The sequence below is a fragment of the Streptopelia decaocto genome (genome assembly GCF_964273445.1).
Source record: "Streptopelia decaocto genome assembly, chromosome: 6".
In the NCBI taxonomy this organism is placed as follows: Eukaryota; Metazoa; Chordata; class Aves; order Columbiformes; family Columbidae; genus Streptopelia; species Streptopelia decaocto.
In genome coordinates, this window is record NC_138660.1 from 56,959,513 (window position 1) to 56,978,268 (window position 18,756).

General features: G+C 42.7%; 1 protein-coding gene across 1 annotated transcript in view; it reads left to right on the forward strand.

Annotated features, from left to right (window-relative positions):
* Window positions 1-6,402, forward strand: part of PDIA5 (protein disulfide isomerase family A member 5) — a 101,754-nt gene extending 95,352 nt beyond the window's left edge. Inside the window, exons 16-17 of the mRNA XM_082055909.1 lie at window positions 1,639-1,773; window positions 5,165-6,402. Coding sequence (XP_081912035.1) covers window positions 1,639-1,773; window positions 5,165-5,245 — 216 coding nt within the window. The 3' untranslated portion in view covers window positions 5,246-6,402. The remainder of the gene's footprint in view (window positions 1-1,638; window positions 1,774-5,164) is intronic.
* The last annotated feature ends 12,354 nt before the right edge of the window (window positions 6,403-18,756 follow it).

Genomic DNA, 18,756 nt, shown 5'->3' on the forward strand with positions numbered 1-18,756 from the left:
AAAATCGGAAAACAGAAACCAAATATTTAAGGTATAGCACTGCTCACTTTATGTAGTGCTTTCCATCTGAAGATAGACCCAAGCGTGATCTTACTGAATATTGTCTTGTCAGGCTTTCAAAGCCAAAACAAAACAAGCAAATTAACTGAAGTTGGCTTTGCCAATCTCTTTAATTACTGCGAGGATAATGAGATTGGGTTTTCTCATTTTGACAGCGTCACCATGAATGTGAAGGGCATAGTAGAATATTAAGTGATCTTTTAATTATGGAAGAACAGTTCAACTGCAACCCTAAAGTCATGCAAGCAAAAGGTATTTTGATCAGACTGTTTGAAGGAGGCTTGTGGAACGGAAATTTCTACTTAAGATGTGGCTGTTAGGAAATTAGCACATAATACATTGTAACCCACAATTGCAAAAATTGTTCCTTTAATTTGTTCGGGTTTTTTTACGTAGCTTGTAGTTAAACCTGCTTGCTCTTCAGCCGAGCCTGTAAGGGGCTGTGAAGGCAAGTTTGTGTGAGCAGCAGTGCCAGAACTGCCGCTCGCAGGAACAGTCGGTGTGAAATCACAGCGGAAGGCTCAGCTGCCTTAAGTAGAAGCCTATGAATTGCATTTTGTTTTGACATCAGAAATGTTAAGTGCAGCCCGTCCTCAATTACTTCACAGATTCAGGTTTCAAATGTCAAATGCTGGGAACTAGGGTTAGCCTGAGCTGATGCTGGGGGCTCAGCCTGTGCTGACGCGGGCAGGGACGGGGGTGCTGCTCTGCTGCCGGCAGGCTGTTCCCTGCTCAGCCTTTGTTTGTGTGACAGTAGCATCTAGAGGTTTGAAAAGGAATTAAAGCCCACTTGGCTAATGGCTGCACATAACATACAGTCCCTACCTTAAAGGATAGACTGGAAAAAGACAGGAAAGATAAACCCAGGCTGAGGGTGCAAGTGAGCAATTTATTGCTTTACTTGCACTACTCAGTAGACAAGACTCTGGCCTCTCACCCATCCCCCTTTGACCTTGGGAGAACTGAATGGAGTTTCTAAAAGCTATTTGAGGTAGAAATCATTACTCTATTAATAGCCTGCATAAGTGACCAGCCGTGTTTGTCCAAGGACAGAAGAGGAAACTTTTGTGAGCGTTAGCGGCACTGCAGGAAGGAGGTTGGGTTAGGTGGTCGTTACCGTTACCAAAGTCACCCTGTCACTGTTCATCACTTGAAACCAAAGTGCAGGAAAAACATTGCAGCGTGACAGAGCTGTGACCACTGTGCTTGGATTTGGTTTTACTGACACAGCCTCTGGGTTGCCCATTTGGAGTCTAACACGGTGCTCCTCGGAGAGGCCGGAAAGGTGATTTTCTGTTCTGTGAGTTGAACACACCTTGCAGCTGCGTGGGCCTGGTGCTGTGCGAGCAGCACTGTGTTTCCTCGGCGGGGAGCAGGCCTCTGCTCTTCCATTTGCATTGCTTGACCTGGTGGCCGCCCTCTGATCTTCCTCCACAGCTGAGCCATTTCAAAAACCATTGCATTTTTGGCAGAAGACTTGAGTCTCTCCTAGTGCTAAGTCTAAGCTGCAGCGGTTTAACCATGAAGTGGAGTCTTGCTTTTTCTTCTCCTGCCTCATGCTGATCTCTTGTGTTTCAGATCGCCTACGCTGCAGTGGACTGTGCCAAAGAGCAGAATCATGACCTGTGTAAGCAGGAGGGGGTTGATGGCTACCCCACCTTCAACTATTACAACTACGGGAAGTTTGTGGAAAAATATACTGGAGAAAGAGGGGTAAGTGAAAGTAAGAGTTGTCACCTGATACAAGAACTGCCTCCTCTGCCTGTACTGCCTTGCAAATGGAAACTGCTGAGTAAATTGTTGCCATGCTGGAAGGATGTTTAACTGCTTCTGTTACTGTCTTACAAGGATGAATCATTGTGTACCACACCTCTGTACATCTCTGCATTAGGAACGTGCTTGGTCTATTTTAGGAACATAAGGAGATGAAAAAGGAGTAGATTTCGTAATGCTTTGTTGTATATTTTATTCTCTAAGCTGAAGTCTACAAGTGAATTTGGACCAAGTGAAAGCAAAGAGTTTATTTCATGGGCTGCTGCTAAGTGCAGAAATGCCAGAAAATACAGAACTTGGTCCTGTCAGTTCTGGATCTGGATTGTGCGTGTACTGCAAAATGTTACAGGTCCACCAGGCTGCCAAATGGTGACGGACCATTGGTTTTATAGCAGGGACAAAGCTGTCTTGTGGGAACTGGGGGAAACTAAATATCTCATTCTCCCTGAATCAGAATCACTGGAGCTCAGGATGGAAACACCAATCGTACCATCTAGCCCATGGTTCCATTCTTTTGTCCTGCTGTGGCCAGCTAATTATATACTATGAGTACAAGGGGCAGAAATGGTGTAATGCCTTCCATGGTTGTAAAAGTGCCTGAAAATGAGGGAGCAATCCTATTACTTATGTGTGTCCTCTGTCATAACTCCTAGAGGGAGGTTACTTCTCATCAGTGATTGATTGCCTGGAGGAGCTAGGGTATGCAAGAAAAACTTGGGGGCTTCAAGCCATCCAGTGATTTTCATTAAAAAAAACCTTGCCTGAAAGCTGCTATTACAACTCACCAAATTATAGAGAAGCATGAAGGAAGATGCCGAATTCTGAGGTTCATTGTAAGTCAGGATTGTAGGGAAGTCTTCATGGAGCTTTGCCTCCCAGTTTTCTCCAGCATTAGGACCCCAGTAATTACCATTTTATAGTGCCAATCCAGGCGTTGTTACAGATACTCTGTTTAGTTCCGATTGTGGATCTTTTTTTCTTAAAAGTGAAAATGGGTGCAGTAGCCAACAATTAAGTAAAATTTCCAACACAGTCTTTGTATTTCTAACCCATACTTAGAGAAATGATATATGAAAGGAAGGATCTGTAGTGGCTGATAAAAAGAATTTAGCAAGACAGGAGTGCTCTGAGGCCACAGCAGTTGGGAGATGATTATCCCTGTGCTGGAAAGTGGACTGACTAATCCCCTGCGTGTGGCCAACCCTTTCTTGGGTGGAATTAGATTACTCAACAGGAACATTGCAATCTCTCTGCTGCCAGCAGCTGTGTTCCCCCTCCACCTCTCCTGGGACCTATGGTCTTCTGCTTGTGCAGCATCAAATTAGGTTCTGTTATCTCCTATCATGGTAATGCTGGAGGCAGCATTTAGCGCAGTACCTTCCATGGAGTTTCCAGGTCTGTTCACACATCTGTTTCAGTAACAAGGGATTGTGCTGTTAAAGGACTTCTCATCAGCATGACAACACCTTTTCAACCACCTTGGCCAACCACCTCCTACCTTGCAAAAGAAATCTCAGGAGAGAGCAGTGGGAGCCAGAGGACCTGTTTTCTGTTCCTGATTGTGGCAGTAAATCAGTAGATGTCCATGAGCATGAAGTTCAGTGTGGTCCAGCTGGTGTATCATCATTTCATGTGGGCAGGGAAGAAGAGAGGCGATGTCAGCTGCCCTGGGAGCACCGTGACCTGCTACAGCAGGAGCCATAGCCAGTAAGCAGGAGCTCTCAGCTCCCTGCCACTCCACACTGGAGCACTGGCTATGGGGAAGAGCCTGACCCCAGCAGTAGCATGTAACTTGACCTTCACACCTCCATGGGAACTGCAATTCCAGAGCAGAGATTTTAGGGCACTTCATAGAATAGTTTGGGTTGGAAGGGACCTCCAAAGCTCATGTAGTTCAAACCCTTGACAATGAGCAGGGACATCTTCATCCAGATCAGGTTGCTCAGAGCCCCATCCAGCCTGGCCTTGAATGTCTCCAGGGATGGGACATCAACCACCTCTTTGGGCAACCTGGGCCAGTGTTTCACCACCCTCAGTGTAAAACATTGTTTCCTCATATCTAGTCTGAATCTCCCCTCTTCTAATTTAAACCCGTTCACCCCAAGCAGTTCAAGCAATGAAGAGTCAGGACACTCTCTGACCCAAGTGTACTTTAAATGACTTCCAGACACAGAGCTTTGAAAACCAGGGTCCTCTCGTGGGAGCTAGTGATTGCCAGATGTCTTCAGATGGTGTGTGGCCAAAACTCATCACTTCATTTTTTTTTCAAGGGAAGAACAGTGAATAGTTACAGTATCACAGAACCACAGAGTAGTTGGGGTTGGAAAGGACCTCTGGAGATCATCTAGTCCAACCCACCTGCTAAAGCAGGTTCACCAGAGCAGATCACACAGGAATGTATCCAGGAGGGTTTTGAGTGTCTCCAGGGAAGGAGTTTTAGAAATGTTTTGTTGTTCAGCCTTCTTAAAAGTGTCCCAGCTCTGGGTTTTTTTGGTTTGTTTTAAGTCAATCTTTTGACTTCTGTTGTTTCTTCTCTACCTCTTTGTATTTTCCAACCTTTACCACCAGTTCTGATTGGAGTGTCTTGGGATTTCTTAACAGTAAAAATGGTGTTACTTGCCTAAACAACTCCAGTGTTTACATATCAGTGGACAGTGTGTTCAAACACAGCAGCTCACACCTCCACGTATCTGAGCCTTTTGAAACAGCTGCGAGTTGTGTACTGTGCCCAGAGCTTTCCATGGAAAAGGAAGCTCCTGGCGTCCAACAGCCTTAGAAGTTGCTGAAATACAGAGGTTGGCAGCTAGGGATGCAGGTTTGAAATTGTTTGACTATAATATGGATAGTAACTTGAAAAAAAATGTAATTATCTTCATCTGAATGTGTGGAAAAGGAAGAAGATCATTATCATAACTGTTAGGGGATGAGGAACAGTGGCAAACGTTCATAGCCAACAAATTATCTACTAACTGCTTTCAGAATGACACAGGTGGCATACAAATGTGGCGTGACGATGTCTTTGAGCATTTTTGCAAATAGGCTTCGATGACATTTCTAGGGACAGAGTTCATGGTTTTCTGTGAGCTTTAGGGCCTTCTTCTCTGTGTCCCATCTCTTCAAAGTTTGACGTGTGGCATCTGTGTGGATATTTTCCCCTCGGCTTGCAGTGGAGCAGCACTGGACCAGAGCACTGCACAATGAGGCAATGCAGAAGCAATAACTGTTCCTTAGTTTATATTCTGCTGTGGGAAACAGCAGCTTAAAGTGTTCTTGAAGCACTGTTTTTGTTTGTTTATAAAAATATAACCCTTTTATTTTTCTTCAAAACCAGGAGTCTGGATTCACCACTTTCATGCGAACCCTGAGAGAAAGAGACCATGAAAGAGTAGGAAAGAAGAAGGATGAATTGTAGTTTCTGCCTCAAAAGAAGCTTTCCGCTGCACTGTGAATGGTTCCAGGTCTTTTGTTAATGCACCTGAGACTTCACGTATTCTCAAGACAGAGACTTTTTTTTATAAACAGCCATGGCCATTTTGTACAATTTTGAAATAAAGTGAAACCACTTGATTTTTAAAAGGAAAATAAATTAGAATGTTGCCATAATGTTTTAAAGAAAACTTAGCATTTTCTCTCATGTTGTGAGATGATGCCCACTGACACTCCTATGCAATATTTTTGTAGTCTGTAGTGTGTCTGTAGTTGATGTTGTTTGATAGGGTTTGTTTGGGTTTTTTTTAAGGTATTGCAGTACATGTAAAAAACAAAGTGGGGGAGGGGAACACTTTTTTTGTTTTCTTTTTAAACCAGTGAAGGAAAGTGGGACTTGTAAAACACAGATTTATCCAAATGCAGTTTTACATTCTTGTGAAATATTTACATGTTCTTCAGTCAGATTTGGGGGAACAATTTTATGGTGCTCAGGGATAAATAAGGTATCCGAGTTAATGAAGACACTAACATTGACCAGCCCAGATCTGTTGATTTCATTTAAATCTTTCTGGTCATTCAGTCAGGACTGTTTACATACCTTTGTAGAATGTATTGAGTTAATTAAACAAAGCATCAAAAATCGGCAGAGCAGGGGTAAAATTAAACTAAACCCTCCTTTTGGCATCAATATTGTCAAATACCGCTGTAAGTTATGGCAGGAGCGATTACCTTATAGGGGTATACAGTTAACCTTACAGGCGTACGGTCTCCCTTCAAATTATGATTGCTCCATATCAAATATGTGTTGGAAAGTGTTATGTTCAACTGTTTTGATAAATACGTAATACTTTTGATAATGCAGTCGTTATATATATTACGTGTTTACATTCCAAAAGTTTATCTGCATTTGTATGTGGGATTTTTCCTTTTTTGCTCTTTAAGGAGTTGCATAAACAATCTCTCTGACAAAATCATCACTGAAAAACCTGTATTAGCAGCAGTTGAAATGTGCTACACTCTTGATGCTTAAAAAAAACAAAGACATTGATCTGGAGGTACTTACGTCTTCACAGGAGGGGAGAGGGAGGCGCAGGAAGTTGTGATTCATTTTGATCTGAAAATAAATTTTTAAAAAGGCAAGTATTTTCATCATTAATCAGCCTTGTTCAGCTTCTTCCCCACTGGGTGAACAACTGTAGCTGGTGGTGGTTTGGGAAGAGCCAGCGCAGCAGGACGGGTGCCCATTGCCCCTTCGCTGGGGACAGCCCAGCCCCAGCTGTGCAGTGCAGTTTGGCGGGGTGAGGGTCGGCCCCCATCTGCCTTGGCACTCAATGGGCAGATGAAACAGCTTCTTACAGCAAAGAACTGAGCCTTGGGTCTGAAATCTTCCTCTTGCTCCTCAGTCTGCCCGTCTCATCTTGCGACTTTGAATCCTCAGTGAAGGCCGTGCCAGGGGACAACTTGGTGCTGTGCTGCTCAGGAGGGGAACAGCATCTTACCTCCTTCCTGGGTATTTTTTCCTCCTTTCTCTCATCCAATTAATGGCACTGTATGTTTGGCTCTCATTAAGCTGCTGAAGCCATTAGTGAGTATCTGGAATACCAGTAGCCTGACTGGCCTTGTATGGTAGCCAGCTTGTTAACCGGGACATCAATTTGAACAGCGGTGGAGCTGTGCCAAGTATCTTCTCTTATTAGGCACCTGATGAGTCTCTTCACTCAAAAAATCAGCTGCCTGGTAGTACATAATATCCTAGTGTGAAAGTAGCTTAATTTATTAAATCTCTTACTGTATTTTGTTTTCCTTTTCTGTTAGCATAGTTACTTCATGTTGTGTTCAGTATTTTTGCATAAGATCATGGTAATTCTTTCATGCTATCCTTGCATGAGTAGCAAGCATTCTGCCCTGCATTTAGGAAATAATACATATTGATGCTGTTTGATTTCAAACAAGAATTCTTTTGCTTACCAGCAAACTATCAAGTATGATCAGTACAGAACTTACTGCATGTTTTTTGATCTCAAAGCAGCTGGCATTAAAGAAATACAGTCTCCAGAACTGCTTGAACATTTCTGTGCATAGGCTGTGCCTATGTTTGTGCTAATTGCTGAGAAATATAGACTTCTTCAAAAAAAAATAAATCATAGCTTGCCAATGGTGACATCACTAGTCAGGATCATTCTGAATTATAGGCTTTAGTAAATGTTTAGGATAGGACAATTGCACACTGTGCTTCAGACCAGTAATTCCTTACAGCTGGTTACACCATAATAAAATTAAAATTAAGGATTCTCGTTTTTCCCTTCAGTCTTTTGTTAGTTACTTCTTGGACTTGGGCATTCATTTTTTTTTTTTTGGGTAATCATGTGTTAATGCACAAATATAAAATATTTGAGAATAATTTACCTTCTGTTACAGGGTCATGACTCATCTGGGTTATAGTCTGAATGGTTTTGAAAAATACAGTTCTGAACACCATAACTGATTACATCCAAAGGCTGACAAAAGCCTTAGTTCCTGGTACACTCTAGTTCACAGTAGCTTTGCTTCCAGGCCTGCTTAATTAGCCGACCAGGTCTGGATCTCGGTTACACTGTTGTAATTCTGTTGCCTCCGGTAACGCAAAAGTTTGTGTTTATATTTGCTAGTGAAGTCAGTTTATATTTATATTTGCATCAGTCAAGTTGAAATACTTTGTTCTCCAAACTGTGAATGAAAAGTATCTTACATGCAAGAGCTCTTTGTGGAATTAAACTGTTGGTCATTTCACGCAGACTTTCCAGCCCGTTGTGGTAGATGCATAGCCCAGGCGTTCACAACCACAGAGGAATTTCTGCCATGGTTACAAGTGAGTAATTTGGGCTTTCAAACCATGAATCATTTATCAGCAGGAAACTCAACTGCTGATAACAAATGGCTTGCAGTGAATCAGAGATTCTGCTCTTGCAGTTATGGGTTTGGTCTTTTCAGGTGTGATTCAAAGGTCTTGGACACCCGCTACACCATTAACCCGAAGGAGATGAAATCTTGTTGAGGAAGGGTAAACCGTGTACACAGCGGAGAGCCTGAGCAAGGATTGTGTATCACTTTGTTCCTCAGCATTGACTTAAACAAGATATAAACAGCCCACAGGTCTGAGTCGTGTTGTGCAGTCAGACCTAGAGATGAAGGGGAGCAGAACCAAGCGTTCTTTGCAGACTGGTAGCAGATGGGTAGGAAGTGGTTTTCTCCTCTAATGAGAGAGCCTGAGATCCTGGATTTGTTTCATCCACCAAAAGGAGGGGAAAGAGAGCCTGGGCAAGATCCCAGGAGAGTGAACACTCTGGGATAGGGGAGAACCAAGATGAGCGTAAGCTTATACCCCAGTCCCCTGCAACTCGAGAGGATAATTTGGCTTCTGGTTTAAAGGAATTACCCACCTATCTCTGACCCAATAACTACATCCTTATTTGTTCAAACTAGAGCAACTCCTACAGGAGAGACTGGAAGAGACTTGCTTTCCAATCTGAATCAAGAAAAGCAACCTAGCAAATCTCCATTTCCTTTCCTCGCCCTGTAAAATCACATTCTGGATCTGATAGTGACTTCTTGCAGATGGGTGAAACAGCCTTGGAAGTTTTTCTAAACTCCCACCGAGACCAAATTAGGTCTCTGGATCTTGCTGACTCAAAATTCTCTCAATAGTCATCCATGAAGATGGATTGATATTAATGGTGAAGAAAGATTAGAGGGGTAAGGTTTATGTTCTTACAGCATTTAATTTGGGAGTGAAAAAGCACATCTTACTCCCCTCTTGAGTAAGCTCTAAGAGAATGCTTCAGACAGTCTCGTTTCAGATAGAATTGCTTCATGAGTGATTTTGATTTTAGAGGCTAACTGCTTTTCAAAAGAAAAGTCAAGACCTGGTGACTTAGCCTACAGGTGTTTTATTAGTCTGTTTTCCTTTAAAAAAAATGAAAAAGCAAAATCACTCTCCATATTCTTGGTAGTGCTATATTGTGAGAAAGAAATGTTGCTTATATGGATTTCCTAGAATAATACTAAACTCCTGCCAGCTGCATTTTACAAACTATGAAACAAGCCATTCGCTCAAAACGACACTCAGGGGAGCGGGGACTGTTGTCCACGTGCACCTCATTTCAATTTAATAGGCTTACTTTAGTGGGATTGGGTCTGTAATGGGACGCTGGGATTGCAGGAGTAAATTCTGAAAACTGAGATGGGGGGAAATGAGCTTTTATCAGCAGGTGCTGAGCGTCGCAGCCAAACGCTGGCATTGCCTTTGCCTTTGGCAGCCCAGCATCCCCGAGCGCTCCACGGCTCCGCTGGAACCGCGGGGCTGCAGCCCTTTGGCTAATCCAGTTGTGTACGTAACCGCTCTGTGCTGGAACGGATTGGAAACCAACATTTCTGCCGTTATTTTCTTTGGCTGGGTTTGAGAAGATGCTACGCTTTCTCTGTGTGTCCTGCTTTTATTCACTGGTTAAGGAAAGAAGGTACCTGGGCATTTTTACAGAGGAAATCACTGCAAATGCCATTTTATCTGCTGGCAACCAGGACTCCTGGAACACCCAACTGACCAGCACTGCTGAAATACTCCCTGCAAAGCACCCTCGACTGGCTTGGCTTTTGCCAAGGTTTTGGCAGGCGCTGTATGATGCAATGTTGCAAAAACCTCAGTATCTAAGACAGCGATTTCCAGACTGCGGTTTCCAAGGAGTTAAGCGGAACTGTAAACTCTATGTATTCATCAGCCCAGCGCAGATTATTTTGAAGTCTGAAAAAAGATGGGATGTTAGCCCAAAATGTAGGGAATTACGTCTCCAGTGCTAGCCCATAATTAAAGCCAGGAGGTGGCTGGGCGTTTCGACCCAGCTGCTGGCCCTGGTCCCTGGTTTGTAAGATTTCTGCCCCTGAAGTCCTCTGTCCTCCTGCCCATAAGGAAACGGGGCTCCTTAAGGAACAGTTATTCTGTGTTTGCTTAGAAAGCATCATAGTGCTAATTATTCTCATTAGCTTTGGGCGACTAATAAATTATCTTTGCTATTGCTCTTCCATCACTTAGTAATGAGAACCATTTAGTCAGATTTAGCAGATACTGCTCCCTTCCTCTCTACAACACGATTCCTTGCAAGCATTCATCATAGGAAAAAAGCTTCTACGTGAACAAAATCTTTCCAAATTAGTCTCTGGTGCCCCAGTTAAGTGGGTGTCTACAACTGAGGCATGCAGAAGAGCCTTCTTCATTAATATGTGCAATTCTGCGCAAGCTGATTAGCTCTTGCAGCTCATTTGGTAGCAAATGTGTAAATTCGTCACACTCCAAATGCCAAATATGTGCACAGCTAAATTATGGAGAAGAAACTGTGAGAGTTGGGAGTCTTTACTTGGAAAAAAGAGGTACTTATCCCATACATTAAATTGGAGTTCTGGATTTATCAAGAGCATTTGTCACTCCTCTGCTTTGTCATTTTTCTGATTGCAAAATGAATAATTCTTCCTGTTGTGTTGGTCCTTTCAGCATGCGTGGGTGTTTAATTTTGTGCCTAACATTTGTAACAGACACCCGATATCTAGTCTCAGTTCCCATAAAACAACAATAGCCACAACACAGTGCAATCTTCCTTGCACAGTACGTGAAACCAAATGAACCAGTTACTAACTATGTATTATTAATAATCCAGTTACCATCACTTTTCTTGTTCTTTTTTGTTTGTAAAACACTTGAGAGGAGAAAGGGTAGGTGGGCAATGAAATTAGTTGGTTTTGGTTGTTTGTTTTTTTTTAATGTCTGTGTTTTTTTAGCCAGGGCAGTGCTGCACAATTAAATTAATGTAATAATGTATCTGCCCATGGGGAAGCACTTAAAAATGTCACCTGTCTATGGGGAGGGGCTGGTCTACTGCTATAAATGTTAAGTGCCCTCGGCCCTGTGACCAAACAGGGAACTTTGCCTTGAGAGCTCCTAATTTATGCATGTTTTTACTCCTCTTCAAGCCAAGTGGCTGCAGAGCCGGCCCAGCCCCAGGGCCTGGACTCAGCAGCCCAGCACAGCACCATCCACTTTCTCGCAATGTGCAGAGAAATTGCAGCTCAGACCCATCTTGATCTCCAATGAGAACAATGTTTTGGTATCGCTTGGCCGTACGGGTTATGGGGAAAGAGCTTCCCACCTCCCCAAGATTCTGGTGTGGGAAGCTGTCTTTCTCCAAGCTGAACATAAACTCTCAAGAGAACGTTTCCTAGGAAAATGTGCAGCATAATAATGAAACTCCCACCCTGGAGCCTCCAGATTGCTGGTGAGGGGACACTTATTCCTGTACCCCACCCCATGGGCACGGAACAGGGTGATCAGCTCCAATGATTCCTATTGCAGCCCCAGAATGTACTGAGACCTCTCCAGGAGGTTGGGCTGAGGCCAATTGTATGAGGTTTAACAAGGCCAAGTGCCGGGTGCTGCGCTTGGATCACAACAACCCCAGGCAGCGCTACAGGCTCAGGGAAGAGTGGCTGGAAAGCTGCCTGGTGGAAAAGGATCTGGGGGTGTTGATTGACAGCAGCTGAACACGAGCCAGCAGTGTGCCCAGGTGGCCAAGGCCACCACCAGCATCCTGGCTTGTATCAGGAATAGCGTGGCCAGCAGGACTAGAGAAGTGATTGTGCCACTGTACTCAGTGCTGGGGAGGCCACACCTTGAATCCTGTGTTCAGTTTTGGGGCCCTCATTGTAAGAAAAACATTGAGAGAGTGCAGAGGAGGTGACAAAGCTGGTGAGGGGCCTGGAGCACAAGTCTCACAAGGAGCAGCTGAGGGAACTGGGGCTGTTCAGCCTGGAGAAAAGGAGGCTGAGGGGAGACCTTATTGCTGTCTGCAACTACCTGAAAGGAGGTTGTAGCATGGAGGGTGTTGGTCTCTTCTCCCAAGTAGCAAGTTATAGGACAAGGGGAAATGGCCTCAAGTTGCGCCAGGGGAGGTTTAGATTGGATATTAGGAAAAAATTCTTCACGGAAGGGGTTGTCAGGCATTGGAACAGGCTGCCCAGGGAAGCGGTGGATGCACCATCCCTGAAGGGGTTTAAAAGGCATATGGACGAGGTTCTCGGGAACATGGTTTAGTGATAGTGTTAGGTTAGTGGTTGGACTTGATGATCCTGAGGGTCTCTTCCAACCAAAATGATTTTATGATTCTATAATATAAAACCTACCTCCCTGTCAAATTCTTCCTTAGGCAAGAGATCAGAATGAAAGGAGGAACTGCAGAAGTCAGAGAGTTCACTGTGTAATAAAGTCATGTCTCCCTGGCAAGGTACCGCAGTATTAGGTGCACTGGGCATATTTTGGATGGATGTATAATCTTAATTGTTGTGTATTGTTTGTATTGTAGTCCCAAGATCCAGGTCTTCATTATGCTAGATGCTGCACAAATATATAAGAGACTGTCATGCATGGAAAGGCTTTTATTATGTAAATAGTCAGGTTGGGAAAAAAGAAGTACTGTTATCTCTGTTTTACAGATGAGGCAGTGAGAGGAGAAAAAATGAGAAAGCATTTTGCCCAAGGACGCACAAAGTCTGTGGGTCAGCAGTGGACTTGAAATTCAAGTCTCGATTTAGCTTCTTACCAGCTCTTCTTTCCATTTGTGTACTGTCCACAACATAATTAAAAATTAAGTGCAAAGAAGACAATACCATGTGTAATTTATCTCTATCTGGAACAATCATCCAGGATCTCTCAGCCAAATCCTCCTCAACTCTTCTCGTTTTCTTCAAAACCTGTATTTCTTCCATGCCCAATGCCTGTAATCACCTTACAAGTCAAGTCACTGCACATGTCGTCCTCTGATTTTCTGCAACAGATAGCATGTTTGTGTTGGACTACAAACCTCTTTGGGAAAAGACCCTGTTCCATGTGGGGCCATGTCTCAGTCAGATCAGCCTGCTGAGTTTACATTCCAATCCTTTAAAAAAGTAGTATTAGCAATATTTAGAATAAAAAAGATGCGTATACATTTCTGCTACTGAATGTAGCATCCAATATGTTTATAACTGCTGCTCAACCCTACCCGCTAGTAAAAAATATTGATGTAAATAACTAATCTATACCAAAGAAAAATAAAACATGGATTTCAGTCAAAAGGCACAATATATTTTCCTTTGTGTACATCAACATTTTCTGTCAGTCTTTAGGAAAGAATGTGGGAGGAGAAAATTAAAGAAGTCATGACAGTCACTGGAAGACAGAAGAAAATGGAATTGGCATTTACTAAAGCTAGATAATACCAGACCAATTCAATAGCTTTCTTTGATACAGTAATTAATTAGCTGGACAAAGAAGAGAAATCTGACTGTCTGGACTTCAATAAAGTAGCTGATGAGGAGATATGTATAAAATTATGTCTCCTACCTGGAGAAGTCTGAGATTTATAGAGGAACTGCAAGGGATACGCAGTGTCAGAAGAAGAGAAGCTGAGCTGTGTTGAAAGGGAATTATTAAGAGCTCCTGAAAAGCAAGCGTTAAGACCAATGATTATTATTTTCATTATTGACCCATTTGGAAAACAGAGGTGTCTGATCATTAAAATGCATCAAAGTCACAAATTAGGAGGTATCACTGGTGTATGGAAAGTTCAGAACACTCCGCTGCAAGAACTGAGTGTCCTTGATAAGCGAAGCCACAGAAGCGGCGAGAGAGCCAGCAGCAGTAAAAATTCTGCAAGAAATCAGCAGCAACACAGAAAGATTTCTAACAGTTTGCCTCAGTGTGGTGTGGGCATAGAAAAGGCAATTGAACCGCTGAAATGCAACAGGAGAGACATTTCCAGAAGAGCAAGGGAAGCATGAACATCCTCGTATAAGACCCCAATAAGATTAAGTTTGGAATAAAACACAGGATTCTGGTAAATCACATTAAAGAAAGCTGAATTCTTGATGAAAGGGGTACAAAAAAGGGCTGCCAAGATGAGGAGGAGGCTGGAAAAACTTTCAGGAAAGGAAAGTGTGGGTACACTACTTGTTTAGCCATGCAGCTGAAATCTGAGATGTGGTTTAATTACCCTTTGTAAATTCATCAGGTCAGCAAAATATTAAAGGTAGGCAATCTTGGCATATGAGCAAGCAGGTATAAATTGGCCATGAATAATTTAAACCATCAATTAGGTATTCTTTATCCACCTGCATAGTGAAGGTATAAAAATTATAGGGATGAAACCATACCTAGTTTTAATGTGAAGCTCACAAAATGTATTAAATGGATGATGTGATCCAGTTACTTGCAGTAACTGCCGACTGGATTTCATAACCCCAAAAGACCTGCTGGTCCTTTCCCTTAGCGTATTCCTCTGTCGTAGCAGGTTTCTGTCACAGTGAGCTACCACCTCCATCTTATAATCTTATTAGATATTACCGTACCTAATAATCCCCTCAGTCCTAGGAAACCTTTCTGTCCTTCTGAATTAAATTTCGAAGAGAACATCCTAACTGCGGATTACAAAGCCATATGTGTTTTTTGTCTTACTCAAGTAAGTTTGTTGTGGCTATTATCATAAACAAAGACAAATTTCTTTAGGGATCAAGAGTTCCTTGAATATAAATTATAGTTTATGGCACAACTGTACTAGCAAATAACGATTTTCTTATTTATTGTAATTGTTTAAATGGTTCCTAATGAAATTTTTGGCCTCATGAAGTGATTAGCTTGGCATGACTTTCTCTTCTATGAAAATATTTAAATACAAACAAAGTCTGCCAGTGTGTTCAATTACAGTCATGTAGAGAACTAAAGAGATTATGTGTACTAGGAGTGTATTCATGTGGCTTTCCAGATCAGCTGCTTCTACCAGAGAGGGAATAAAGTAAGGGGAAAAGCCCCAAAGAGAGACCGTAACAGCCGGAATGGCCTGGGACTTGATCATCAGAAAAGCCCACTTGTGTTATTTCCATAAGCCCACAATGCTGATGGCCCTGTAAATAAAAATGCATTAACAATATGTTGCTTTTCAAACTAATTGAGATGCAGCGTGAAGATTACTTTTCAGAAATATGATATTCTTTATTCAGGAGATCATGCTGGGCCCTGCTGCAAAAAGAGCCATTGGGATAACACTGTGTTTTGTTCTAACATCTGCATTTATTACCAGTGAGATACTTTATGTGACATTACGAGGTGGTTTCAGACTTGTAAAGCCCTTGAGAATTAAACACTATTGTTCCATGAAATAAACTCTTCTGCCCAGCACAGCCCCTTATGACTGAATCAGTGGAGAAGACTTTTAAAAGAGAAGCAAGGAAATAAAACTGCATGTTCTGCTGATGATTTTTACGACCTTGCTCACACTTCTGCTGGTGCTGTGTTAGCAAGAACAGCTCATTCCAATGAACATAATCTTAGCTCTTGTGATTATGGACACAGGTTTCTCTAAAACCTCTAAAATCAGACGCATTTTTTTTTAGAGTGCAGAATTGTTAGAAAGTCACGAGTTCTCAGCCAGTGCCATGATCTCAGGACCCTGCCTCGGAGTTTTAAGCACTCATGATGAAGCTGGGCTGCACTCAACATAAAGTCAATGATTCAAAATATGTTTTTTTCTTGGGATTTGGCATTACCGTCCAAGAAACAAGAAGCACACTAATGGATTATTAGTCTGGTTTCCACCTTGAATAATACTTCCAGCTTCAAGTACCAAACTTTGAGAAGATATAGGGAAGTAAAAAATCCAGAGAAAGGAGGAATAGAATTGTAAAGATGTTTAGTAAACAGAAATTGGAAAAAAAAAAAAAAAAGATGAAAGGCTTTGGGTTTAATTGTCTAAACTGGAGAAGGCTTTTATTTTCCCTGTAAAAATGGGTTATGAAGTGGATCAGCAAGCTAATATATTCCACAGTTTAATTTGCTGCAAAGAAAACTGAATTTGAGTTTCTGAGTGACTTTCTGAGGGTCCTTTCAGACCTTCGCTTCTGTGCTTCTGGGACTCCACCACCAACAAGCACAACTACTGCCAGCTCCTCAGGCTGGATATTTTTCCTTGGGGAAACATGATTTAAAAGTCGTGTTTAAAACCAGTGGGCAGAGCCTAAGGGTTCATCTTCCCCACCTTTAGGCACCTAAAGCCAAAGCGTATGAACATGGCTGGACATACCTGCTCCCCCTGCAGTGACCGAAGAGAAACGGGAATGAGCATCTTCACAGTCGGCAATTTCCGGATCATTAAACTTTGGTGAGGTAAATCCTGTCCTAACTCGTCTCTGGGTGTTCACTGCTGGGTTTTACCTTCAGCTGGCTGATGGCATGTTAAGCAAGCCCATAGCTTCGTTATTTTGCTGTGCTCATGGAGAAGCACCTCGTTGTCATCTCTGAGGCGATTGGCACCACAGGGACTTCTTTGGCACCAGTCCTTCCAGTCCAGTGCTCTCATCAGCCTCTGGTGCTGTCCGTATTGTCTCATACTCCTCTTCATCTCTTCACCTCTTCTCCTCCTTTTGAAACACCTACTTTCTTCCGCTTCAGTTTCCCTTTGCACTGACTGGATTTACTTCTTACAAATCTCAGTTTTATCTCTGGCTGCAGCTTTCGCTAATTTATTCACTGTGTGGTGCCCCTCTAACAATGTTTTATTGCTTTTGTGTCTTAGGGGACTCAATGGGACTAGCAAAGAAGCTATTTTAAGTGTAGCTGGCTTGTCAGCCATGCACATTCTTGAATAACGGGTATGATTTAAGTTCACTGTGAGAACTAGGAGTGCTGGAGCTGTAACCCCACTTCTGACTCTGCCACTACCTCCATCAGTGACCTTGTGCAATTTAACCTCTTGGGGACAGGTCACCTGAAAATAAACAATATTACGGTTTTTCCCCTAGGAATGTGTAAGTCTTAACTAATAGATGTGTATATAATTTTTGAAGTCCTATTTATGTAAATGCAAAATGCTTATCTTTATTCCTACAAAACATTTACAAAGGGTCAAGAGAATTTTACAGTTGAAAGATGAAACAGTTCAGAAGAACTAGAAAAATTAAAATTACACACGTATGCACTTATCACAAACCTTTAGGCAGCCTCTAATTAAGTAATCACTACTTCTCAGCATTATGGCAGATGCTATCATAAGCTGTTGAATTGTGTAGCAGCTTGTAATACTGTGCACTCTGTTTATACAGGATAAGGGCTCTCTGGAAATCATTTAGATTAGTGGATCATCTTCCAAACGTATGCCACAGTCGTGCCTAGTCAATCAGGATTGAGATGTTCCAGTGCTCAGCTTTACAAAAGCCTGACAGGGAACATAATTTCTTCCCGACGGGCCAAGATACCAACTTGGAGATGTGAAGGTGCTTATTCAAACACACAGAACCTCTGCCCCTAGCAAGGCGAATGCAAGACTTGTTCATGGTGCATAGCTCTGGCAGTTTCACCTGGTGAACAGCTCTCACTGAGAGGATGCTCAGAAAAAGGTCTTCTCCTGCGGTCTTCAGAACATCACTTTTTCTTTATGTTCAAAGCAAAACTACCTCACCAAGCACCTGCACGGGACCTCTCCAGCAGCAGCTCCTCTGCTCACCCACACCTGCCTTCCTCTCCCACGTCTCCATGTCACCTGCATCTCCTGACACCCACCTCACCCCACTGCTTTCCTGCCTCATTTGGACCCTCCTCTGAAAAGGATTTTTCTCTTCTGGCCAGTCTTCCCTCCTTCTCTGTGGCCATAATTAACCTTGTACCCCTTGCTGCTGCCTCATCTGACACAGAGAGCTGGATTCCTCTGAAATGCAGAGGAGAAATCCTGGAGGCTGAAAGGGTGAAATTCGTCTCCAGCAAACAGCAGTAAGTTGTGAGATCCAAGTGTGAACGTGCCTCAGTGCCGTCCGCCTGATCACCTGGCTCCTGAGTGAAGCTCAGCAGAGCCCAAAAGCCCAGAGTTCAAGGTGTATCACTGCTACTCCAACACTCTTTGCAATGATACAAGCACTTGGATAGTGAAGTAGTAACAGATGGAAGGAGAAATTAAAAGGCGTTAGCAGGGAAATAAGCTGCTTTCACTTGAGATTTGAGCCAACAGGCTAAAACTGTACGATATGGTAGGAAAACAGTAAAGCTGAAGAGCAATATAGGAAGCAAATGATTCTTGTATTGGTAAAGAATGCAGGTTTTAAAATAGGAACCCCACTTTGGAATTAGTAATGAGATTTGCAAACTTTCATTTTTCCATTATCATTTATTGTTGAAACATCCCCAGCTGATTTATCGGGAAATGAGCGAAATGAGCGCAGCAGCTGCTCTCACCTCAGAGCACTTTTTTCTGGCAACAATTCCATCACCGTTGCACATCCTCCCCACGTCTGCTGCCCCATCAGAAAACATCCAACACACATCTTGTTACTTATACAGCATCAAGCATATGCAAAGTTCTATATGCACCCATTAGACCTGGTGGAAACCGGCCAACTGCAGTTATTACACAGGAGAACCCAAAGGGCTCAATTACTAAACCTCAGTTCTTTTGA